At 38.8% G+C, this 26,998-nt stretch overlaps 1 protein-coding gene across 2 annotated transcripts; it reads left to right on the top strand.

Moving 5' to 3' along the window:
• The first annotated feature begins 112 nt into the window (after positions 1-112).
• On the top strand, positions 113-24,934 carry LOC143886176 (uncharacterized). Of its 2 annotated transcripts, none has more exons than XM_077390128.1 (8): positions 113-504; positions 1,470-1,557; positions 1,690-1,805; positions 2,523-2,567; positions 9,293-9,318; positions 21,352-21,487; positions 23,016-23,122; positions 24,650-24,934. In XM_077390128.1, the coding sequence occupies exons 1-7, from the start codon at positions 147-149 to the stop codon at positions 23,117-23,119; spliced, it is 873 nt and encodes a 290-aa protein (XP_077246243.1). In that variant the 5' UTR covers positions 113-146; the 3' UTR covers positions 23,120-23,122; positions 24,650-24,934. The 2 variants fall into 2 exon arrangements, with proteins under 2 accessions (XP_077246243.1, XP_077246242.1); XM_077390127.1 differs by having other exon boundaries at positions 1,461-1,557.
• Positions 24,935-26,998: the final 2,064 nt, after the last annotated feature.

Genomic DNA, 26,998 nt, shown 5'->3' with positions numbered 1-26,998 from the left:
AGCGCTTGGATATTCCGATCAAGATGCATCCAACGGAGAAGATCACGTCCAGTAGGTTCCAAAGGTAATCTTTAGCTAGAAAACCTAAAAGTCGTCCTAAGGTCAGTTCTAACTTCTAAGTCCTGCTCCATGTCCCTCTCTAGAAAATGAAATCATCCCCTCCTATTCGAATCGCCCTTTCCGTCCTTTCCCGCTCTTTCCCAACCACTCTTATCCCCATTTCTCCTCGTCTCCCGTTTCACACTTCACTCCCTCTTACCAAAAACAACCACAAAAATCTCTCATTCTTCTTCTCCTCCATCTCTTCTTCTTCAATGTCAAACTCCTCCCAACCTTTCTCTTCTTCTTTTTCAATGGAGAAACAGTTCGAGGATTTCCGTGTCCAGCTGGACGAATCCGGACGCGTCCGCGAACGGATCCGGTCTGTCACAATGGAGATGGAGTCCGCCAGTCGTCTCATGCAATCCGGCCTCCTCCTCGTTCATCAATCTCTTCCTGTTCCAGGTGAACCAAACCCTAGATCCTTTTTTTTTAAAGAAACAAAACCCTAGATTTTCCCCTTCCTATCAGTCTTATGCTTCGAGAGAGCGTGGATTTCAGATGAATGGATGTTGTTCATGTTGTTTCATCTCTTTTAGCTGTTTTGCTTTGATTTTTGCTGATTATTTTTGTACATGAACACGGATTAGGGTTTAATTCTTTTTTCTTTCCTTTTTTTTGTTATAGAGATTTTAGAGAAGTCTAGACTTCAGATTACCTAGATCCTTATCCTCTTTTTTCTTTCTATCGCTCTTATGCTTCGAAAGTGTGTAGATTTCAGCTGAATGGATGTTATTCATGTTTTTTCACCACTTTTTGGCTGTTTTGCTCTGATTTTTGCCGATTATTTTTGTACATGAGCAAGGATTAGCTTTCAATATGTTCAAGTATAAATGTTTAGATAACACCAACTCTAACAGCTTAAGCTTTTGGAGTGATTGGTTGTTTCTCATGGTATCAGAGCTATTGCCTCACGGCAGGTCATATATTAAAAAACCCAACAACTCCTTGATATTAAAAATCCGTGTATTGCCATAAATATCTCCAATATTTTCAAAATATAGAAATTGATTGCGATATTTTGATTAAACAACAAAATTCTGAAATAATCTCAAGAATTTAAAAAGTATAACGATAGTTTCATTTTCGGCTATAATATCACGATATTTTATTTTTTTCTTAATTTATATATATTTTTAAATAATTTTACTTTATCGCTTTTCCTGATATAAACCCAAAAAAAGTAGTGTATCCCGAGATTTTCCATTGCTGAGAAATTCCCAAGAACGATATTTGTGACATGTTGGCAACCCAAAAGTCTTGAAATATAAATGATTAAATAACACCAACTCTAACAGCTTAAGCTTTTGGATTTGTTGGTTGTTTCACATAAATTTCTTTTTTTTTTGGTTTTGTTTTAGAGGTTCTAGAGAAGGCTAGGGTTCAGATTACCGCGCTAAGGGAGCTTTTCGGGCGACTTGCTGAAATTCTTCGCGAATGCCCCGGGCAGTATTATAGGTACCCACGTTGTCTTACTCTCAGATAGCTGTTGGGGATTATTGTCATTGTATTCCCTTTCTGTATTGTAGTAGCTGTTATGCCGTTTATCATTGTTTGTTTGTTTGTTTTTATTTATTTTTGGTTTTTTAGGTATAATGGAGATTGGAGGAGTGAGACACAGACAGTGGTATCATTGCTTGCGTTTCTGCATTGGTTAGAAACAGGGAATCTTCTCATGCATACCGAAGCGGAAGATAAACTCGGATGTGAGTTCCAGTTTTAGTTGTTATTATTATAGTTATTTAATTAGACCCTGATTGTTTTGGATTTTGAGAACCGGCTGTGAGTCCAAATCAAAACCTATTATTGGACTCCAATATTGGAGTGAAGGTGGTTGTTGAAATTAATTTTCTTTTGGATTGGTGGAAAAAAAATTGAGAAAGGAAAGATGCATTGAAAACTCAATTCACCTTGAAGCTTGAAGGGTAGTAGGAGGATGAACATTATATTGCCAACTTGAGTTCATTGCCACAAAGTATCTTCAATAATTTTGAACGTCTCTTTAAAGTATCATTCTTCAAAATTCTTTTCGGGTATAAATTTCATTTTTTGTTTTGTTTGCAGAAAAAACATAAAAACAGAACAAATGACTTTTTATTTGCACAAAAGAAATCGTTCAAGAGCAAAAACAATAAATATAATATGAAATGAAGAGAGGAGAAAGAGAATTTGTGACGAAGAGGAAGAAATCTGCTTTCCATTATTCGACCAATGTGTTGATTAGATGTGTTTGTTCCAATGAAATCATCAAATGCTTATCTTTTAGTTGATGATGTAATAATTACTTTCTTTTATTTTGTGCTCTTTCTTCATAGCATTTCTATGCTACTTTTTTGTTAATTTTTTGTTTGTAAGTAGGAAAGTGGTATGTTTCTTTGCTTGGAACAAGACATGTGAAAAGTTGTTATCTTTTGACAATGTAGTGGATGCTTCGGAGTTTGGTCTTGACATTGAAGATTATCTTATTGGTGAGTGACCAATTCTATTTTATGTTCTTTGTTAATGTATATGTTTTCTGATTGAATTCTTGAGAGAAAACCTCTGCATGTAAAAGTCCTAAAAAAGTTTGCTTCTTTTCCATGTGATAGTGTCAATTATATATATATGAGGAAAAGGATTGTACGCTCGAGCGTACCAAGCTTATGGTACGCTCGAGTGCCCAATCACATGGGTCCCACATTTTTTGTGGTGATCCAAAGCATTCATTTGCAAGGCCCTATCATAGATAGGGTGTGTACCAAAAATCAGCTCCATTGAATCATCCTAACCCCTCCAAAAGTGGAGGGCAAAAGTGGGCAGATTTGTGGACAAACAGTGTCTGTCCATTTTGACCTCCACAAATGGATGGGTTAGGATGATCCTATGGAGCTGATTTTTGGTACACACCCCATCTATGTAAGGGCCTTTCAAATGAATGCTTTGGATCATCCTAACAAAGTGGGCCCACATGATTGGGCACTTGAGCGTACCATAAGCTTGGTACACTCGAGCGTACAATCCTTTTCCTCTATATATATATATATATATATATATATATATACATACATATATATGTATGTGTATATATGTGTATATATGTGTGTGTATATATATATATATGTGTGTATATATATATATGTGTATATATATGTACATATATATGTACATATATATATGTACACACACACACATACATATATATATATATATATATATATATATATATGTACATATATATACACACACACACACACACACACATATATATATATATATATATATATAGGAATGATAGATACAAGGGAGCCCTTGCATAAAGAGCCGCAAAAGGGCTTGTGATTGGATCCACGTCATCAAATGTAACTGATTTTTCTTTTTCAACCAATTTTAAAATGTAACTGAAAATGACATGCATCCATGAATAGCCCTTTTGCCGCTCTTTATGCAAGCGTGTGTGCGTGTGTGTGTGTATGAGGACATATAGATACAAGGGAGCCCTTTGCATAAAAAGCCGCAAAAGGGCTCGTGATTGGATCCACGTCATCAAATGTAACTGATTTTTCTTTTTCAACCAATTTTAAAATGTAACTGAAAATGACGTGAATCCAATGAATAGCCCTTTTGCCGCTCTTTATGCAAGGGCTCCCTTGTATCTATCATTGCTCTCTCTCTCTCTCTCTCTCTATATATATATATATATATATATATAAATATATAGCAGAAGAGAAAATAGAGAATTATTTGAATTTCTCCCAAAATTCTAATAGAATTACACATCACTATTTTTGACTTTTTTTAACAAAGGCACCCATTCAACCCACATATTTTCAATCCTACCCCCTCCTTTATGCTTTTTAACAAAGGCACCCATTAAAGCCGCATAATTTCAATCCTATCCCCCTCCTTTATGCTTTTTTCATAAAAAAAGTGGACAAAGTCATGGTGGCGTTTTTGTTTTTGCAAACATTACGGATTGGGTGCATATGTTACATAATACTACGGATTTTTGTTAACATATTACATAATACTACGGATTTAGGACACCTTTCAAAATATTGACGAATTCCGGGCACCTTAAGAGGAACAACATATGATGGAAACCTCTATAGATTGGAGGGCTAGGATCAGCCTATGGAAATGATTTTACGGGCACAACCTATGTCTGTTGTGTTCCATCACATAGACGGTTTGGATCAACCTATGATGTGGTCCGTACAGTTCTTTGTCGACTCGTGCATCGCACGAGGTTTTTTACTAGTGTGTGTGTGTATATATATTGAATGATTGCAAAAAATTAGTAAAAGAGAAAAATAAAACAACCCAAAATGATCATTGGTATATAACAAAAAAGATCACAACACGGTGCAAGTTGCACAAAGGATGCCTAAAAAGGTTACAAATATCTAAAAATAGTAGTTTCTCAGTTAGCTCAATTGCGAGCGTGCACAAGGCTCATGCTGAAATTTAAAACTTCTTCTATAGCATTCGTAAAATGCCAAGACTTAAATTGGATCCACTTAAACGATGTTGAGTGAATCACCCTCTACTATCACAGGCTTCGAACAAGATGCTCTCAAGAGCTTCATTCCACACATCGACACCAATACCTCAACTTCCGATGAATCCATTATTCCTTCAGAGTCTAAGAATGCCAATTTGACAATTCATTCATGGTTTCAAATTTCATTAACCATGATAATCCCTAGATTTAAAATGCTAGATCTGTCAAAGATCAGCTTTAGCTGACCCTAGGGCGGTGATTTCCACCTAGGATTTGAACCATCACAATCAAGACTGGATTCGTGGTAAGCGTTCCATTGATTGGAGATCTGACAAAGATACATCAAGGAAAATTGTTGAATAAGCAGTGCACTAAAGCACACTGGTGAAAGCCATGCTTCTTAATCTTGCTATGGATTTCACCCTTCCTTTGAAGACTCTGCAACTGCTTCCAATCCACATTAGAGCAGTAAGAGTTAGAAGCAGGAATCTTCCCTCGGGGTGCTGCTCCCGACTCGGAACCTCTGTTCGGCGCTCCTTAGGAAGGAGCTTCTAGGGAGCGAGATCCCGAAGAGAAGGAAACTGCTCCCAACCCGCTCCTATTACTCCATTTGTAATCCCCTCACCAACTTACTTGCATCAAACTCCTCCAACTGTTCGAAGCATATCTTTAAAACTCCCCCTTGGCCGTGTTCCGGGTTGCACTGCATCTGCATTGCACCGCATCCGCATTCCACATTTTGTCCTACAGTCAATAAAAACTCCTTAACATTCCCTTATATAAGACATTCCCTTATATAAGGAACACACAAACTAGCTAAAGGATATATGGCATACCAAAATACCAATTACTAACACTCCCCCTCAATTTTGGATGGAGACATTTTAGACTTGTAGTTCTAACCCAATGCCTTAGTGAAACATCAACCAATATTTATTTCAGTGAACACTTGGAGTGTAAATCAATCCTTGTCCTCCATCTTTGGCATCTTTCGCGCGAGTTGGGTATGTAGTGCCATCTCGAAGATCTCTTTGAGGCCGGGTGATGCGAAACAGGAAGAGAACAAGGAGAAAGGGAAAGAGGGTAAGGGAAAATAAGGAAGAAAAGAAGGGAAGAAGAAGGAAGAGGGAAGAAATTTTGTAATCTATATTATTCCAAAAACTACAAACTCCAATAGATGAGGCCCTCATATATATAGGCAATGGAAATAAAATAAAATCCCTAAAAGTCAATCATGCTACTTAGTGGACAAATATGCCACTTATTACACCCCATGGCCTACTATCCCCATCACTATGTTATTGTATATAAACAATAATTTTCTACTGAGTTTGCATTGAGAAGACTGTCTGGACTTGTGTTTCTGCTCAGTGAATAACAAGGTTGAAGGCGCTACAATTTTTTTTGAATGGCAGTTGATTGTATTAATAGGATAAATGAGGATCGAGCCTTGTGACTGGGATGGCCAATACAAAGAAAGAAAGAACAAAGAACGCTACAAGCGATAAAAAGCCACCCTCAAGGAGGGAGAAAATAAAAATAAAAAACTCCAAAGCAGCCTTATCTACTCTGTCTCTAGCAAACCGATCTTCTAACATGATGAAATGTAATCAATGAGCCTCTGTTACGGTCAACAATCTCATCCATCTAATGATCAAACCTCAAAGGAGAGAGTTAGGGGTGGAACTCAGGTCGCGTTGGATTGGGTTGAAGCCAACCCTAGCCCAACCCTAGTTAGCATTCCCTCAACCCTAACCCTACCCAACCTGAGCCTCAGGTTGAGGATGGTCAACTCTATTCCAACCAGCCTCTAAATCTCTCAACCCTAACCCAACCCATCTTACCTTGAGTTGGGTTGGTTTCAGGTTCACCTTGGGCAAAACAGAAAAATACAAGAAAAAAACATAACCCAAAGAAAACAATGATAAAATTAGAGGACGGAGGTTGGATCGGGTTGCATAGGCCTCAACCCTACCCCAACCCGAAATTAAATTGGGTTGGGCTTTTCCCAACTCAACCCGAGGAAATGCCAACCCAACCCGAGCCAAAATCGGGTTGAACCCGTCAGGTTCGGGTGAGCCCGACCCAAGTTGCACCCCCAGAGAGAGTCGCCTCCCACCACAACCTTATCTAGGTTATGCGACTCCAATTTCCTTATTCTTTGTTGAACCGCCTGCATCTCCGTCTCATTGGATTCTGCGACACTGATGGGGCCTGAGAAGGCCCATATGGTTGAGCCACCGTCATATCTAAGAATTCTCCCCATACTTGACGGTCTTGGATTTCCTAGACTAGAGCCATCAAAGTTAAACTTCTATAGTCCAGGCTCAGGAGGACACCAATCCTGAGAGATAGCTGATCTTTGCTCACCTCCCCAACAAATCTCTCTTCATCGCCACAGGTCGAAAGCGAATACAAACATGAAAGGGGGAAGGATTTGCACCCATGCAATCGTTAATGCTAGGATCTTTATAGAGATGAAGTTGGGGCTTTTTACAATTCCCCCGAGTACTCTACTCATCCATCGACATGTCAAAAGCTGAAGGCCCTACAATTTTAAAGCAACATGGCGCGAAGTGCTGTTCTACAATGATTTCATGGACTGTTCATATCAGCAACCTCTGGAACAATTTCTAGAACCCCAAAGCTGCTCAAAACTGTGTTTCTTGATGATCGGAAGCTGCCTCAAACCGAGTTGCTGTTTCAGAATGCACTACGAACTGCTCGGGCAGCAACTAACTATCCAAACTACAAGGTACCACAAGGAAAATATTTCAGCAAACCTCAAATTCCATTTTGCAGCTCAGAACTGAATTCTGTTCTGTGCACGAGCCCAACAACGTTCAGGAGTCAAATTCTGCTCAGATTTGTACATTTCTATGGCCAGACCGCTAAATTGGATCTGCTGCTCAGATTGGTAACCCAAATTGCACCTGCATAGAAAGTGAGTTTGCTGTCCAAAAGCTGAAACACAATCAACTCAAAAAAATCCAGCAAAAATTTTGAACTTCAGGCCTCGTATATGAAAAACAAATGGGAAGTAGCATTCGGAGAGGAAGATCAATAGCAAACAATGGAAAGAAACTCCAAGCAAATGAAATGAAGCAGAAAGACAGGAAAATTGATGCAATAGAATGAAAATGATGAAAATATGATGATTAACGAAGAAGGAAAATGAGGAAATTTTGCTGGAATCTATGGAGGAATTCTAAAATTTCTTTTGAGACTTGTTTTCAATGTTAAAAACGACCAACATGCAATGGATTCAAGAAGGAAGGCAATAGAAATCGAAGGGGAAGAAAAATGAAACTGGCGACGAAAAATCGGAATTAATGAACCACACAGTGAAACAGTTGGTTAAGATTCTATATAGGAATTACAAAATCCCTTTAAGAGGTGGTTTCAATGAGGAAAACGACACGAAATTTGAACTGTTATTTGAATTTGGGGAAGAAAACTCAAGAGAAAGAGATGCAAAATTGGGAAAATCGTGCAATGTTACCATTTCCATTGCAATTCTGAAATGAATCGCCAGAATACATTGATTCTGGACGAAAACTACAAGAAGCAACTCAAAATTTGTGGGAAATGGTAGCATTTGGGATACATTTTGGAAATTGTGAAGAATTTGAAGAAAATTTGGGTGAAAATCTTGGAGACTCCAAATTCGAAAGTGATTTGAGAATTTTCAAAGGAATTCAACACAAATGATGGAAAAGCAATCAATATTTTCGCCCAAAATAGCAATCAAATGCAAATTGCACAATCAAGGAGGAGATCAAACAAAATTCGAAGCTTCAGATCGTGGAGAAATGAGAATTTCTTCCAAATCTAGCTCTGATACCAAATTTGATGTAGATCTTTGAGGATCTAATCAAGAGAAGCAATCCGAGATCAAAATGTAGCCAAGAACAATAAATGGATTGCAAATTCTGCTAAAAACAGTCCTAAAACCATTAAGTTAATGGAAATTGCAGAAAATGTTGAAAATGTGCTGAAAATGCTGGAAAACACTAAATGATGAGCAAGAACAGAAGTGTATTGAATCTTTATTGAATTTTGATGAAAAGAAACAGTAACAGAAAACTTAGCTCAATTGCAACTACAATTTCAGATCAAAAAGTGGAAGGCCTTCTTTGAGCAGGATCTCCCTTCTAACATCAGTCAAAACTCTCTTTTACAATGGCTTTATCTCTCCCCAAGCTAGTTATAAGCTCTTCAATTCAAATCTCAGCAAATAGTCCCTCCAAAATTCAAAAAGGGCTATTTTAATGGGGCCCAAGCCTAGACTCATTACAAGAATACCCTCAGTCCCCCACTACATCTCTCAATCACATGAATGCCCTCATATCAAAGGAATACACATACACCCATACTACAAGAGAAAATTACAAATGAAACCACTATTAATGCCTTATTACAACTATAACCCCACTTCCCAACTATTTCCTTCACTTCCTTTCACCTCTTGCTAGAAGCCTCAATCCTGGTCCTCATCAGAATGGCATGGCTTTTCTATAACTATTTTTATCATTCATTATTTGTTGAATTGCGTTACTCGCTATTCATTGGTGTTTCTATGAATTGACAACTGTTTCTCTGTTGGGGTAAAACAAGATCATGCCCGTTTTAACTGTATAACTGATTTTTTTGTATATTGATTTTTCCTTATGTTTAGATATGCTGATGTAGAAGCCTTTTTCTGTTTTGCAGGATTGTGTTTCATGTCCAATGACTTGGTAAGAACTATTTTTTTATTCTTCCTATAATAAAGATTCTTGTTCTGTCGTTATAAGTATAAAAAAGCTTCTTGTTTTGTAGTTATAAGTTGTACATACATTGACTTTCCTTCGTCATGAACTCATAACATCCCATGTTTTAGAATTCCTCCAGACATGTGGCACTCTATTTATATTTTCCCAACATAGAAACCCTTTAGGTACTTTTTTTGTGTTCCCACAATTTAGAGTTGTTAGAATGGAGAATGGATAAGAGAAGAGAGGAAGAAGAGTGATGAGGGAGAAGATGGTGAGATTGTCCACTAAGGAGCTCTCCCATGTAATGATGTATGTATAGAGCCCAAAATAGGGCAACATAGTACAAAGACTACAATACTCCTCACTTATACACGTAATGACCCAAATGCCCTTACACTTTTCAACACTCCCCCTCAAGCTGGAGTGTATATACTATAGAACTCCGGCTTGCTATAAAGAAAACTACAACCAACAACTCAGAAAGACCATATAACAAAAAAGGTACAATAAGCTCATACACACAGCCAGCTTGGTATAACACTCCTCCTCAAGCTGGTGTGGTGCATGGTTTTAAATTTCAACCGAAATCCGAAATTTTGGATTTCGGTGAAGACCGACACTGAAATGTCACTTTTCCGAAACAGTACATTATTTCGGCCGAAATTTCGGAATTCGAAATTTCGTTTTTTCCAAAATTTCACACAGAATACTAGTTTTTTTTTTTTTTTTTTAATTTTAATATTATACCAAAATTTTGGTAATTTCGGCCGAAATTTATTATTCAATAAAATAATCTTTTCGTTCTAGTACCGGATTTCGACCGAAATTTCGAAATTTCAGGGTCCGAAACCGGTACCGAAACCGAAATTTCAAACCATGGTGTGGTGAATATATAATGAAATACATAACAAAAAAGAGAGGATAGCAACGGCCACAATGAATAGAATGTCAAGCTCATTGACTACCAAAGATAACAGTTTCCTCCGAATCAGCACGATGGCGAGAGCAATCACAACATGGCCGCCCCCTGAATCAAAGCATGACTTATAAATCCGCATACCAACGAGCAATGGAGGCGCCTCAACAGGAAACAACAACAATCCTCGAACAAAATAAGCACCCCAAAGGTGCGCACACGAGCAATGACGGAGCACCACAAGTAGATATCAGTTGAACAACACATCGCCATGAGAGGAACTACCAACCAACCAACGACGATCAACCAACTAACATGGTGATATAAAGATTAGCCCACTACAACAACTAAATAACAACGGCCACACAACATGTCGCCTGGAAGAAACGACAACAAGGCCGAAAGCAACGCTAACGACCGGGCATACGGCCCCAAGAACAACAAGGCCGAGAGTAACGCTAAAGACCGGCATATAGCCCCAACAACGACAAGGCCGAAAGCAATGCTAACGACCTGGCATATAGTCCCAACAAAGTGGATTGCAATGCAAACCACTACAACCACAACAAAGGCGTAAACCTAAGCCTAGCAACTACACTCACTATATAGAACCATCAACAACATGACTCGCAAAGCGAGTCCACCAACAACCAACCACAACAACCAACAACAAACCAACCAACGATGATCACAAATCGACCACAACTAACCAACCAACAAACCAACAACTAAATAACAACCTCTATGATTTCAACCACGATCAATCCAATCGACAAACCAACTATAAAGGCACAAAAGCAACCAACCAACAATGAACACACACCAACAACCAACCAAACAACCCTTGTCCACCAACAAACCAACAACCAAACAACCAACTAAAAAACTACCAACAAAGACCACAACAAGACAACAAGAAGAAAACACCAAAAAAGATAACACCAACAAATACATACTAACACAACTACATGATAACACTCCCCCTCAAGTTGAAGACCGAATGCCTTCAACTTGCAACGAGAAAAAAAGGGACTTTCAAGGCACGACACCTCTCTTAGAAATTTTATCAAACACTTGCTGTGCATCTTTGACATCAATACAATTTTTCATAGAAAACTATGGAGAGAACAAGACAACTACAAAAGAAGGATGCAAAGCATTCCATCCATGGAACTACAAGTCAAGGAAAGAACAAGACAACAACAAAACAAGGATGCAAAGCACTCCATCCATGGAACTACATGAGGGCTACAACACTCCCCCTCAAGTTTAGGCCGAAGGCCTTCAACTTGCAACGAAAAGACAACCTTCGACACACAATATTCCTCTTGGACATTTTAACAAACACTTGGCGTGCACCTTTCAGATTAACACAAACGCCAAAAGAAACAACGAAAAACAATGAATATAGAGGGATAGAACAAGAATTGGGTTGGAGTAGAAGGGGGATGAGACTCAAAACATGAAAGAAAGAAAGAAAGAAAGGATTTAAACCATAAAAACAGGGTAAAGAAACTAGAAAGAACTCAACAAGGAGATTTAGGGATTGAGAACTAAAAAGGAGAAAGATATTTATGGATTTGGGACAAAAGAAAGAACAAGAAAGGAGCTTATGAATGGAAAAAAGAAAAGAAAAGAATAGATAAAAGGGGAATCTTCCTTTTTTTTTTCTCTTTTTTATTTTGTGGGAAATGGATGGAGCTATAAATGTTATTTATAAGAGGGGTTTGGGATTTAGAGGTTCACAAGGTTCGGGTTTGAAGGTATGGAGTTAGGGATTAGAGAGGAGAAGCCCAAAAAAATGAGTTTGGGTTTTGGGTTTTACGGCAAATGAGATGAGAATGGTTTAGGGTTTGGCGAATGACGAGACGAGATGAGGGAGAGCTGGCAACGAGAGAAATGAAGATGGAAACTTGAAACTCTTCTTCTTTCTTCCCTAACGATCTTGCTCTGATACCATGTTAGAATGGAGAATGGATAGGAGAAGAGAGAAAGAAGAAGAGTAAGGGAGAAGATGGTGAGATTCTCCACTAGGAGCTCTCCCATGTAATGATTTATATATAGAGCCCAAAATAGGGCAACATAGTACAATGACTACACTACCCCTCACTTATACACATAATGGCCCAAATGCCCTTACACTTTTCAACAAGAGTGAAATGACAAATTTCAGGGATGCCATTATAAATTGAAGGTCTATGTAAATAAAACTTGAACTACGGTGGTTCAAAATTCAAATTACTGTTTTTTCATGTGTAATCAAACAATGGAAATTTTGGAAACGTTTTTCTTTCCCAAACTTTTCCTGAAAATTCCTACAATCCAAACAAACCCGTGAATAAAGAATTTGTCCAATTACAAGTTTCATCTCCTGCCAGAGAGGACTTTCTGTGTAATTACCCTATGTTGCATATTCAGTCAAATAAGAAAAACACATGCTCTTGAATTCTTTTTATAGTATATGAGTGTGTAAAATTTTCCATGGTTGTATTTGAGCATTAACATGGAAGATAGTATGATCTGAACACCCCTTGCTGAGTGGCTGACCTGCCTTTTAATCTCGATCGAGAAAATTGCATGTTCAGCTGCCCATCTCTATGTTCCCGATGTATGCATTCATTCCAAAATGTGAGCTCGGCAAAACTAATTATCCAATCTTTACTGTTGATTTTGCACTTGACGTATTAAAATCACTCATCACTTCTTTATGCCTTCTTTACTTTAGTTCTTGGGGAGCTAGTTCTGGTTTAAAAAATTGCGTATGTTCGTTCCTACATCTCAAATTTTCCCAAGAGAGAAGCTTGAATAACATCTCGAGAAAAAACTTGAAACTTGAAAACCCTACTTTTGCTTGCTCGAATAATCAAAGTTATATACATGCATTACCACAAATATATTTTGTGTTTGTGCGCATACATCCATTTTTTTCTCTTTTGTTCTACACTCGTCTCCTTTTTCTATCCTTTTTATTCTCCTACCTTAACAAGATTTTTAGAGAAATGCTAGAAATTTCTTTTCTTCCCTTCTCTGTACTTGCCATTCACTACTGATTTGAAGACTCGGCATCCTTTGCCATCACTCTTTTTCTTTGTTGGCTTAGTTTTATGAAGTGACTGGTGATTCCTTTCTTGTGTTGGTTGCCCGTGGTGTGATTGGTGACTTGTGATTATATGAGGATAGTGCGTTTACGGTTGCCTCCATTGGTTCTTCCACTGTGGTGATACAAAACATACAGATGACATCCTTCAAGTTAGATGGATTGAATTATCCTTCATGGAGAATAGCTGTTGAAACCTTTCTTCTTGCCTGAGGAAAGGTTGAGTATACTGAAACTTGAAAGTGACCCCCAATAGTGAGGATAAGTTGTATGGGAAGTCGAGGCAGGAAAATGCAGTGATCAAGACTCTTCTTTGGAACAGTATGCAACCCAAGGTTGTTGTATCTCCAATCATCCAAAGATATTTGGAAGCGAGCTAAAACCTTGTATTCAAGAGTGAACAACTTGACTAGGATTTGTGATTTGTGCTCTGAACTTATGAATTTAAGCGTGGAGACAAGCCGATTTCAAAATTTTACTCTCAGCTCCGCCGAGCCAAAAGGGAAGAACCGCCGGAGGCGGACGGTAGAGTATAGCCAAGAGGCTTTCTTGTACGTAGAGGACCTAGTTAGGGTAAACAAGCAAGTAAACTCCGGGCCATTTTCTGCATCCGACGAAGGGCGTATAGCAAACTGGTAAGGCAGGTCGAAGATGATTCTTTACAGTGCAGGTCGACAGGTCACGATGTAGAGTGCTGTGTGAGCAGCTTGATATGTGTATGCCATTCACTTCTGATGCCACTGTCTTGGCCAAGCGTAAGAAGGATTTGCGTGTGGTACAGTTTCTGGATGCCTTGGGGCTAGAGTTTCTCGCTATATATCAGCATATCGTTGGTTTAGGGTCTCTTCCCTGTCTTGAGGAGGTGTTCTCTTGAGTACATTAGTCTATGCGAGTTCAGGGTGCAAGTGAGCCTTCTGTTGAGCTATCGACCCTAGCTGCTCAGTTGGGCGGTGATTGCAGTGGTCGTTTTAGTCGGTCTGCCCGTGGTAGAGGTCATCGTGGGCGTGGAGGTGGCTGTGATTTAGGGGAGGACGTGGTACTGGTGGTCGTGGAACCCATTTTTGCACTATGGAGGGTCAGTATTATTACTATTAACTGCATCCGGAGTTATGGCCTCCTCGATATGCTAATCATGCTTCGGTTGCTGCATGTAAGATCTCCTTACACTGTCCTCTGGATAAGATGATCAGGTTGATTCCTTAGTGATCCCTCGGGCTGAGTATGATGAGTTTTTGAGGTCTAAGGACAAAGGCAAGCAGCCAACTGCCACCTTAACCCAACAAGGTAGCACTTCCTCTTGTTTTCTTTCTGCTTCTGGGTCATGGCTTATTGATTCACGAGCATCCAACCATATGACCAGTAAATCTGATATACTTTCTTCCTTCCAGTCATTTTCTTCATCGCGAGTCAATAGTGTTACCTTGACTAATGGGACTATCTTTCCTGTCTCGAGATTAGGTGTAGCTTCCCTTCATTCAAGCTTTTCATTATCTTCTATCCTCTGTGTACCAAAATTTCCTTTTAATTTACTTTCTGTTGGATATATCTGAATTGTTTTCTTTCTTTCATCCCTTCTTATTGTGTTTTCAAGGATCTGAAGACTGGGAGGAAGATTGGTTCCGGTCATGAGGTGAATGGCCTTTATTCGAGGAGCTCTACGAGCTGTTGATTCCTTTCAGTGGCATTGTCACTTGGACCACCCTTCAATTGAGAAGCTTTGGAAGTCAGTCTTACTGGCGAATCCAGTTAGTCCATTCAGTTTGAGTCCTATGAATTGGGAAACACCATAGGGTGTCCTTTCCCTCTAGAGTAGTCAGTCGTGTCCCTTGTCCTTTTATGTTAGTTCATTATAATGTATGGGTCCCATTCAAACTCATCCTTTGTTTGATTTTGAAGTACTTTATTATTTTCGTTAATGATTATTCAAGAATGACATAATTGTTTTCAAAGAAAAATCGTTCAGAAGTTTTCTTTGCATTTCGTGCATTTCTTGTTTTTTTGTTCTGAGATTTGCAATCATCATCAATATTCAATTCGATGTTTACGTACTGATGATACTAGGGAATACTTTTTTACTTGTGATGGTTTTCAATGCTTCTTGGAGTCGTGTGGTATCTGTCATCAGTCCTCTTGTGCCTATACCTCCTAGCAAAATGGAGTAGCCGAGAGAAAACTTCGCTACCTTCTTAATATGACCCATTCTCTCATGTGTCAGATGAACGTCCCTAAGACTTATTGGAGTGATGCTGTGTTTACTGCTTGTTTTCTTAGTAATCGTCTACCTTCTTCTGTGTTGGATAATCAAACTCATTCTCAGTGCTTCACCCTTCTTGTAATCCCTTTCCTTTGCTTCTGCAAGTATTGGTTGTGTGTGTGGTTTTTGCACATGTTATCTCTTGATTTAGACAAGTTAGATCCTCGTACAGAAAAATGTGTTTTTCTTAGTTACTCACGTACACAAAAGGGTATAAGTGTTATTGACCTGCTGATGTTACCTTCTTTGAGACTGCTTCGTACTTTTCTTACTTCAAGACTAATTTTGTTTGTGACACCGGACTACCTCTTCACATTCCTTCTTCCTCCTTGGATGTCTCACCTCAATTGCAGGCTTATACTTGTGGCCCTCATAGTATTTGGCAAACTCATCGAAATGCAGCTACCTCAGATTCACCTCCACCCGCCCAACTGCCTTCCCAGTCTCGGGTATATCTTTGGTAATCAACTTTCTACAATTCCTTTTGATTCCCTAGTTGCTTCTCGAATTCATTCACACATTGTTGCATATCCTATCTCTCATTTTGTCTCTTATGATCGTATTTCTTCTTCATATCAAACCTTTCTTTCTGTTTTGTCTTTTGTTGTTCCTAAATCTATTGCAGACGTATTAGCTCACCCAGGTTGGTGTGCTGCCATGGATGCTGAAATGAATGCTCTTCATTCCAATGGCACTTGGCAGTTGGTTCCGCTTCCATCCGGTGCTAGACCGTTGGCTGTCGATGAGTTTTCTCCATTAAATAATTTTCAGATGATACAGTTGGAATCAGTTGGTTACAAAGAGCTACACTTAGACATTTGGGGTGGATTATTCTGAGATGTTCTCTTCGACTGCGAAAATTCCGTCTGTCTGGGTTCTTATCTCTTTGGTTGTAATTGGGATTGGTCGTTGTATCAGTTGAATGTGAAGAATGTCTTTTTATATGGTGACTAGCTGAGGAAGTTTATGTGGAGCATCCTCATTGGTAATTGCTCAGGGGAAGGTGGGGTCAGCGTGCCGTCTCCATAAGGCTCTTTATGGACTGAAGCAGTTTCCTTGAGCATGGTTTCAGAGATTTAGTGAGGCTGTTATGCGTTTTGGTATGAAGCAGTGTGTTGTCGATCACTCGATGTTTAGTTCTCACTCCATTGCTGGATATATCTTCTCGATAGTGCTTGTGGATGGCATTGTCATTACTAGAAATGCAGGATAGACATACAAAAGCTGAAAGAATTTCTTCAGACAGAATTCTGCACAAAAAAAATCTACGTCGTCTTAGGTACTTTCTGGGAGTTGAGGTGGCGTATTATCGTGATGGTCTTTCCTTGTCTCAGAGGAAATATGTGATGGATATATTAGACATGATCCTTGGGAACGAAACCTACTTAGGTACCTATGGATCGTAATGTGAAGCTTTATCTAGATTAATGAGAGTTCTTGGAAGAACCAGGCAGGTATAGGAGATTAGTTGGCAAGTTGGTCTACCTGACCGTGACTCGTCCTAATATTTCCTTTGCAGTGGAAGTGGTTAGTCAGTTTATGAGTTCTCCATGTACCTCCCATTGGGGAGCACTTCTTCAAATACTTAAGTACTTGAAGAGCGCTCTTGGGAAAGGCTTGTTCTTCAGAAAACATAATCAGGTGAAGTTGGAAGGACTCACCGATGTAAACTAGGCAAGGTGTTGGATAGATAGGAGGTCAACTACATGATATTGTACCTATGTTAGAGGAAACTTGGTATCTTGGCGGAGTAAGAAACAAGATGTGATAGATAGATCTAGTGCAGAGGTGGAGTATCGAGCTATGGCTTACAAGTGTGGAGAGTTGACTTGGTTTAGGTCACTTTTGTTTGAGATTGGAGTTCCTTCCTCATCTCCAGTATCCTTGTACTGTGATGATAGAGCAACCATTCATGTCGCCTCGAATCCAGTCTTCCATGAGAGGACTGAGCATATTGAAGTGGATTGTTCACCAAACTACCAAGAAAGTCAAAGTTGAGTGACATTTGTAACAAGCTGGTGTTGTATGAGATATACACTCCAGCTTGAGGGGGAGTGTTAGAAGGGTAGTTTAGTCTCTATCATTGTTTTTTTTTTCTGTGTTGCATGGATTCTTTGCCCCCTTATGCCGAATCTGTGTCGACAAGTCTCCGCACCCGAATCGGACTTGGATTCGCGTGGGACACACCCGGATTCTTGTCGTAGCCGTGTCCCGCACGAATTCGACTCATTGTTGTCTCTTTTAAAATGCGAATCCTATATAATTTCCCTTAAAGTGTGTTTTCTTCTTGACTTTATCTATATAAAAGCACAAGTCGTACTCTTTTAATAAAAACCCTAGCGCCTCGACCCCCTTCCTCCTCCTTCGACTCTCTTAATAAAAACTCTGACGCCTCGACCCTCCACCCTCAAAATTTACACACATACACACATATAAATTAATTTATTATTTAAAATTTTTAAATTTTATTTTATTTAGAAATTACCGAATCCGAATCCTACTTTTTGGGGTTTGCCGAATCCGACACCTCAAATCTATGTCGGATCCCGACACGAATCCGAATCCATGCAGCACAATTTTTTTTCCAATGGTATTAGTCTTTATCATTGTTTAACGCTATATATATATATATATATAAGAATAGAGTTCCTGAGGGTGCCCTCATATAAGCTTATATGAGGTGGCTCTCACAAAACATAAGGGGCCCACATTGTTAGGATGATCCAAAGCATTCATTTGAAAGGCCCCATCATAGATAGGTTGTGTACAAAAAATCAGCTCCATTGGATCATCCTAACCCCTCCAAAAGTGGGGGCGAAAATGGGCAGATTTGTGCACAAAACGTGTCTATCCATTTTTGCCCCCACTTTTGGAGGGGTTAGGATGATCCAATGGAGCTGATTTTTTGTACACACCCTATCTATGATGGGGCCTTTGAAATGAATGCTTCGGATCATCCTAACAATGTGGGTCCCTTATGTTTTGTGAGAGCCACCTCATATAAGCTATATGAGGGCACCCTTAGGAACTCTATTCTCATATATATATATATATATATATATATATAGAGAGAGAGAGAGAGAGAGAGAGAGAGAGAGAGAGAGCGAGAAGGTTTCCTACACACTTGTGTTGATAAGTTATCTACACACTAGCTTAAAATACAGTGGGGCCCACATTGTTTGGGTGATCCAAACCATTCATTTGAAAGGCCCTCACATAGATAGGGTGTCCACAAAAAATCAGATCCATAGGATCATCCTAACCATTCGAATTGTGGTGGCAAAAACTGGACTAATTTGTGAAGGTTTATACACTTCCATTTTACCTTCACAAATCGTAGGGTTAGGATGATCCTATGGATCTGTTTTTTTGTGGACACCCTATCTATGTGAGGGCCTTTCAAATGAATGGTTTGGATCACCCAAACAATGTGGGCCCCCACTGTATTTTAAGCTAGTGTGTAGATAACTTATCTATATATGAGAGAACGGTTCCTACACACATGTGCAGATAAGTTATCTACACACTAGCTTAAAATACAGTGGGGGCCCACATTGTTTGGGTGATCCAAACCATTCATTTGAAAGGCCCTCACATAGATAGGGTGTCCACAAAAAATCAGATCCATAGGATCATCCTAACCATTCGAACTTTGGAGGCAAAAAATGAACTAATTTGTGAAGGTTTAAAAACATCCATTTTACCTCCACAAATCGTAGGGTTGGGATGATCTTATGGATCTGATTTTTTGTAGACACCCTATCTATGTGAGGGCCTTTAAAATGGATGGTTTGGATCACCCAAACAATGTGGGCCCCCACTGTATTTTAAGCTAGTGTGTAGAGAACTCTCTACACATATGTGTAGGAACTGTTTTCTCTCTCTCTCTCTCTCTCTCTATATATATATATATATATATATATATATATAGAGAGAGAGAGAGAGAGAGAGAGAGAGAGAGAGAGAGAGAGAGAGAGAGAAAACGGTTCCTACACATATGTGTAGATAAGTTATCTACACACTAGCTTAAAATACAGTGGGAGCCACATTATTTGGGTGATCCAAACCATTCATTTTTAAGGCCCTCACATAGATAGGGTGTCCACAAAAAATCAGATCCATAGGATCATCCTAACTATTCGAACTGTGGAGGCAAAAAATGGACTAATTTGTGAAGGTTTAAAGACATCCATTTTACCTCCACAAATCGTAGGGTTGGGATGATCCTATGGATCTGATTTTTTGTAGACACCCTATCTATGTGAGGGTCTTTAAAATGAATGGCTTGGATCACCCAAACAATGTGGGCCTCCACTGTATTTTAAGCTAGTGTGTAGAGAACTATCTACACATATGTGTAGGAACCGTTTTCTCATATATATATATATATATATATATATACATACATAGCAGAAGAGAAAAGGTTTGAATTTTCTGAATTATTTGAAAACGCTGTAGAATTAACACGTCGACGGTAATTTCGAATCAATCTTTCCTATCGTTTTCGTTTTTATAGGTATTTGCTAGCCACCTTCTGCAAAGGCTACTTCTCCCCCATCCTTTGCAATTGTATGTGTTCAGAGATTTGTCTTATTAGACGTGGTGAAAATTGTACGGAAATACTATTTCTTGAAAGGTGGCTAGCAATAATAATTACCGAAAGAAGCTACTAATAATAATCATTAGGTACTAAAGTTTTGGAGGAAAATTACGGACAAAGTGCTTGAAATTCGCAAAATTACGGAAAAAAGTACCGAAACGGGTACCTTTATATGACAATTACGGAAAAAACTACAAAGAAGAGGTATAGAAATGACAATTACGAAAAACCTACTTTTCCTGAATAATTTTTTGAGGATATTACGAATTCGGGACACCTTTAAAAATATTTACGAATTCCGGGCACCTTAAGAGGAACAACATATTATGGAAACCTGTATAGATTGGAGGGCTAGGATCAGCCTATGGAAATGATTTTACGTGGACAACCTATTGATGTTGTGTTTCATGACATGGACGGTTTTGATCAACCTATGATGTGGTCTGTACAGTTCTTTGTCGGCCCGTGCATCGCACGGGGATTTTTAATATATATATATATATATATACATACCTTTCCCATGCCATTTCTCACTTTATTCTCATTTTCCACTTGCACTCTTTAAAAAGGGATTATTTGTTGCATTGTTTCCCATTTTCATTTCTCAAGCACTCAATTATGATCAATCCCAACAAAATCAGATTGAATATTTCATCAGAAATAATCAAATCTCCAGACAAACTATCTGGAGTGATTTTTGTCACAATTGAATTTCCCACTCAGGGTTGGTTATTCCCTTAAAATAATCAAATCCTGCATAACATGTCCTGTCCACTGATACAAAATGACATCATAATGTTTGCTAATGTTTACTTGATACTCTGGGTTGAAGAGAAATGGACCGCTGTTTGTCTAGGAATTTCGTGGCGACTATTCTTGAGATCAGTCCCTTATAAACTTGAAATGTCAGTGGAAGTCCAATAATCTCTGCATTCTGTGTTAGATTAATGCCCAAGTTTTAGTATTGTCATCTGATTGGACCTTCATTACCATTCAAAAAAAAAATTGATTGGACCTTCATATTTGGTTCAAATGCATATGCTTCTAGGTATTCATTTATGAGCAAGAGTTCTTTGATTATTACAAATTGGTTTATTTAATTAGAAAATAGAATGTTGGCTATTGACATTGTTGTAATGATCTTCCAGCCCAGATATGTGGTGAACCAAGTGACGGCAGGGGACTATGATTGTCCAAGGAAGGTGTTGAAGTTCTTAACAGATCTCCATGCTGCCTTCCGGATGCTTAATCTCCGAAATGACTTCTTGCGTAAGAAGTTTGATGGTAGGCTTTTTCTCCGCCACTTAATGATTCTATACTGTACATGGCATCTCTTCCTAAGATGGCTAAGTAGTCGGCTTTTTTTTTTTTTTTTTGGTTGAAAACTCTTACAGGTACTACTTAACATAAAATAAATTTAAAAATTGCAAGAAAGTATAAGGATGTGAGGTTATTGTGGCACTGGCAACTATAATTCAACAGGTTTCCTCAGTCCATTTAACTTAATACCAGGGGGTCCTTTAACGTATTATTTAAAATGCACGTATCAGAGGTTGCAAATAATTTTAACCTTATCCTCGTTAATGAGGTTGGGCCTGTAGCTCATTGGGATCATAATTGTCAGAGGGGGAAGCGAGTACGAGAAGCAATGCAGGAAGCGGAAGTGGGAAGCGAGGGGTTTAGAAAAGAGAAAAAATGCAGAAAGCGAAAGGCTCTAAAGAAAGCAAAGAGGAGACACGTGGGAAGCGTCATTGAAAATCAATATGAAACATGAAAAACCTCATTGGAAGCGAAAAACAATTGTATAGAAAGAGTAGGGTTATAATAGGTTAAGGAGGAAGGGTTAATGTTGGTAAGGATTACAAGTTGTAAAGAAGATTTTGATTGAAAAAAATTACAAGTTTTAGGGATTTATAGTTCCGCATGTTTTATTCATGTAGATTTAATAATGTTAACATTTAGGGGAAAAAACAGATAACATAAGTTTCATTTGAAACTTAAGATAAGTTTTTATGTTTTAAACACAATCCTTCGACATTATCAAAGGAGAAAATAAACTTTTAGGAAAAAAATATTCACCTAAATAAGAAGTGTACTCTTAATTAAGGGGAAACACTAGGAAGCATGTGGGAAGCACACTTCCCCTAAATTTTGGAAGCAAGAACAACTTAGCTTTCAAACCGAGCTTCCCATCCAACTAGAAAGTTTCTGGTAATATCTCTTAGTCTAAATGCCTGTTTTATCCCTTGGCCTTTATGTTATTGGTTAAAATGATGAGATCTACACGACCACATGCTAGTACAGATGAATTGGCGAAGATGGGTGTTGACAGACCGATCATGGCTATTTCTTTTTCTTGTAGTAATCGTGTTGGAAATTTGTGGTTTACCATCCTATACTGTGTTTTTAACCTTATATTGGGTGGTGGGGGTCTGATGTTATCATCATGGGGACCGCTTGTCCCCTATTTGTAAATCGCACCTTTTTACATGAATAAAATTCTGTTAACTTTCAAAAAAAAAAAAAAAAAGCCTTCACCCCATACTGCCAGACCTTTTTTTTGGTTGGTAAGCTGGGATCGAACCTGCGACCTCAAGGTTGAGAAACAAAGCCTCAAGTTCTCAACCAATGAGCTACAGGCCCAACCCTGTCAGACCTATCACCAAGTTCCGTTTTTGAAGGATGATTTTTCTTTCATTGGTAGATATTAAGAATCCTGTTACTATGGCCCGTGATTAGGTCACATGGATACGCTTGTCATTAGTATGATTTTTAGTTTATGATTCTTTTTTCTTTTTTTGGTTCCTGGCAGGGATGAAGTATGACTTGAGAAGAGTTGAAGAAGTTTTCTATGATGTTAAGATACGAGGCTTGTCACCTGGGGAATCAAAGCCGGACCAAACAACCCAGGACTAACAGGTAAAATAGTTAATATGCTACCTTGTCAGCCCAAGCCCTCTACATTTTAAGCCACAAATTTGTTTGTTTCCTTTTTTTACTGAAATTTCATCATGTTTCAGCTACCATGTCACCCCAAGCCCTTGGCATTTTAAGCCTCAAATTTGTATTATTTGATATTTTACTAAAATCTCATCATGTTTCAGACTTGAATGATGTTTATACACTTAGTTCTTTTAGTTATATCATCATGCCATTTGTATCAGATTAATGAGGATCAAGGTTCAATTAGAGGACTTGGTGTAAGACCTTACTGAGTCAAACGTGGACTAGGTTATGACAGTGATGTATGAATTTCCTGAGTTGGCTTACTGTAAGTTATCTCAGTAGCTCTACTGTGTACCATGCGAACACTAAGTGTTCCATGTTCAAGCTAATATTATAAATAGTTCTTTTGAATTTGAACCGTGTCAACCAGGTCTTGTGGTTTCTTCGAGTTTTGAGCGGAAGCCATGTCTGTGGGTAACATATCTTAGATTCCAATAAAGCCGACTTCTACTGAAAGTGTCTTGAGTCAACTTTTCTTTTCTTGGCATAGGATATCCATATCATTTTTGTTGAGTATCTAGGGATATGATGTCCTCTCTCTCTCTCTCTCTCTCTCTCTCTCTCTCTCTCTCAGCATTTCCACCCACCTTTATTTGTCTTTTCCTGAAAATGCCTCTATTTTTAGGGAAAAACAAATAAGAAGGTATGGAAATGCCATTTTTAGTTAAGAGACAAATAGGAGGGGTAGAAATACTGAAAAAATTTGTGCTTTTTTTTCCCTGCAACAGTGTTTATCTTGCTGAAATCGGCGGTCGATTTCAAGCAGAGATTTGTTGTAGGATTGCGAAATTGTGAGGTGCATAACCAATACGCCAATTGCCCTAGGACTGATGGAACACATTAGGCTAAGCCCTGTAAACCTGTCTCGTACTAGGTTAGGTCTTACCTAGACACATACTTGGCAGGCCATCAGTTAGGGCCATAACATTCCATGATGCTTCCGCATCCGCCGTCCTTAGCGGCCCACTCTGTGGCGGGTTTCACTCTAGCCTTCTCCATGGGTCGGCCCTTCCGTGGAGGGCTTGTCCGTAGTAATTTCACTCTGACGGCTTTCACTGTAGCTTTTTTTACCAAGTGACCCTTTCAAGGTAGTCCTCATCATAGGCCGTCCCTCCTGTGACCCGAACACTTGACATGGTGGTTGCTCTGATACCAAATGTTAGGTATCTAACCAATATGCCAAAAGCCTCAGGACTAATGGAACATGTTACGCTAAGCCACTAAAACCGTCCCACCTAATCCCATACCTACGTAGGTGACCAGTTAGGAGGACCTTAACAGAAATTAAGGATCTTCCCTTTTTTCTCTTGAGATATATCTGTTCGATTTGGTCTAAATTCTTCTCTTAATGTGATATTTCAATAAAAGCAATTGGTTTTTGTAGTTCATTTACTTTTGTGAAGTGCATTGGAGGTTATTAAAGTGTTTTTTACGTTGTAGGTGCTGTGAAACATTGCTTTCTAGCGAAACTTTTTGGGTGGAGAAAAAGGTGCATCTGTTTGGCGGCGAAGCTGAGCTTGGAGTCAAGCGCTCGTGGAGGGAGGCCATGATAGAGGGGTTACACAATAGAGATCTTACCCTCTCTTTTTCCAGATTTTGTAAGTGTTCTAAAGTTTAACAGGGTGGGATTGATTTAAGGATGCTGAGCATGGAGTCGGGCTCGGGCTTCTTCTGCTGATGTCTGGATTAAATCTTATTACTTATATTTGGGTTTTGATTTCTCTATTTTCTTTGTTCTTGTTGTTCTTGTTTTGATCTTTCTGATCACTGCTGCCACTGCCGGAACTGCTTATCTTTTTCACCACCCAACAGATAGGTACCCATTAGTGGGAGAAGATTGTATTAGAGTTTTTGGGTAAACCATGAAATAAGAAGAGAGATTGAGGAAAAGAGGAGGCAAAAGAACCATCTAATCTTAAAATTTTCTCTAGATGCTCTACGTCACGAAAAGAAAGTCATGTTGGCTGTTGCAGAAACATCTGCGTAATTTGGAGTATGAGCAGTTGAGCAGAAGTATTCAAAAGACATGTCTTGCACTAGTCTTGTCCTCCTCTAAGGCTGACACTTTACATGATTTTTTTAATGCAAACAATTATCAAACACGGGTGATTCTTCAAAATCGGGTGGAAAAAAGACTCCAATACCCTTATGAGATTATCAGAACCAAGATGGAGTCCTCGAATGTTGGTCCTTTATGATTCACCTTTTCATTTTTTTAGTATTTTCTTTGGAGAGAAAATCTCCCCGTATTTAATTCATCTCATCCCCATTTACGTTGGCGCATTGCACGAGGCTTCTTTTGGTTCGTCTGAATGTGTATTTGAATCGACAGAAGCTTGGGTTCATTTGGATCTTGGCCGTTGGAAATAACTAGAGACGGAAGGATGCTTGACACGTCTTAAAAAAACTTTTTGGAACGGTGGCGCCTTTTTCTCACAACTGGTTTGGTTTGGATTTGAAATTTCTCTTTGAACCTAGAGTTCTTTGGGTTCGTTTAAATCTTGGTCGTCACCAATTTGCATAGACAGTCGGATCCACGACACGTGGACATCTACATGGAACGATGACGTCTTTTACTAATACCGCTGGCGTTACTAAAAATTTTAAACCAATATTGTCCCACCGTTTACGCTCCCCTGTCATTTCAACCGTTTCCATCTCTCTGTATTCACCATCTTCTTCATTCGAACCCTTGCATTTCTATTGTTTGTTTAACCCACCCTTTCATTTATTTATCAAACTCCCTCTGTTCATCAAAGCCTCTTCCCTCCAATCTAAAGGCAAAATGGCCGGTTCCAAGAAATCCAAGAAGGCCTCACCAACTGCATCAACTCCTCAGGTTCCTCCTGTGGAATCACCAGTGAAGCAGGGAAGGATAAAGAGAGAGGTATGATTTTTTTGCATGTTTCATGTTAAATTGTAAAGTAATGTGATATCTGAAAGAAACAGGGACCCCACCGGAGTAACTTCCTTTTCTCGGTTAAAGAGGGCTAATCACTCCGGTGGGGTCCCTATTTCTTTCAGATATCACATTACTTCTTTACATCTCTGTAATAGTATTGTGAAAAAATCATTTAAAATACCAGTGGCGTTATCACCTCTCCGGTGGCAGTATCGAATCACCTTTCCTACCTTAACTTAGTGAATATAATACCAGTGGCGTTATTACATTTCCGATGGCGTTAACGACTCACCATTGCTATCATTAACTGGGTAAATTAAATACCGGCGCCGTTATCATCTTTCCGGTGGCATTAACGATTCACCTTAGCTATCATTGACTGGGTAAATTAACAGTGTGTCATCGTCTTTCCGGTGGCGTTATCCATTCGACTGTGTTTCATTAACTGCGTAAATTAAAAACCGGTGGCGTTATCATATTTCTGGTTGCGTTAAGTAATTTTCCGCTGGCATTATATAAATTTCCGGTGGCGTTATTTAATTTTTCGCTGGTGTTATATAAATTTCCAGTGGCGTTATCTTATTAACTGTGGCATAATCTTAACTTTCAGTGGCGTTACATATTTTACGGCGATGCAATAATAAAGGATTAATCACAGTGGAACAGTACCGGTGGCGTACCCTTTTAAAGATGCAATTAAATTACTAGTTAGTGTTACATTCTGTTTCACTCCCAGATCAATTTTTACTCTTCCTCACGGCCCCGCCAGTGAGGAAGAGTAAGTACCATTAGTTATTTTAGATCAAAGGCGTAGTAAGATATGGGTTAGGTAGTTATGTTAGGTGTGATTTTGATTTTAGTTGAAGAACTTAATTACGTTGTCTTGT

Source organism: Tasmannia lanceolata, unplaced genomic scaffold, assembly GCF_043159265.1.
Source record: "Tasmannia lanceolata isolate RefF3 unplaced genomic scaffold, GAP_Taslan_0.1 ptg000011l, whole genome shotgun sequence".
NCBI classification, from domain to species: Eukaryota; Viridiplantae; Streptophyta; class Magnoliopsida; order Canellales; family Winteraceae; genus Tasmannia; species Tasmannia lanceolata.
Note: the sequence above shows the minus strand (reverse complement) of the source record. Positions and strands in the feature narration are given on the sequence as shown.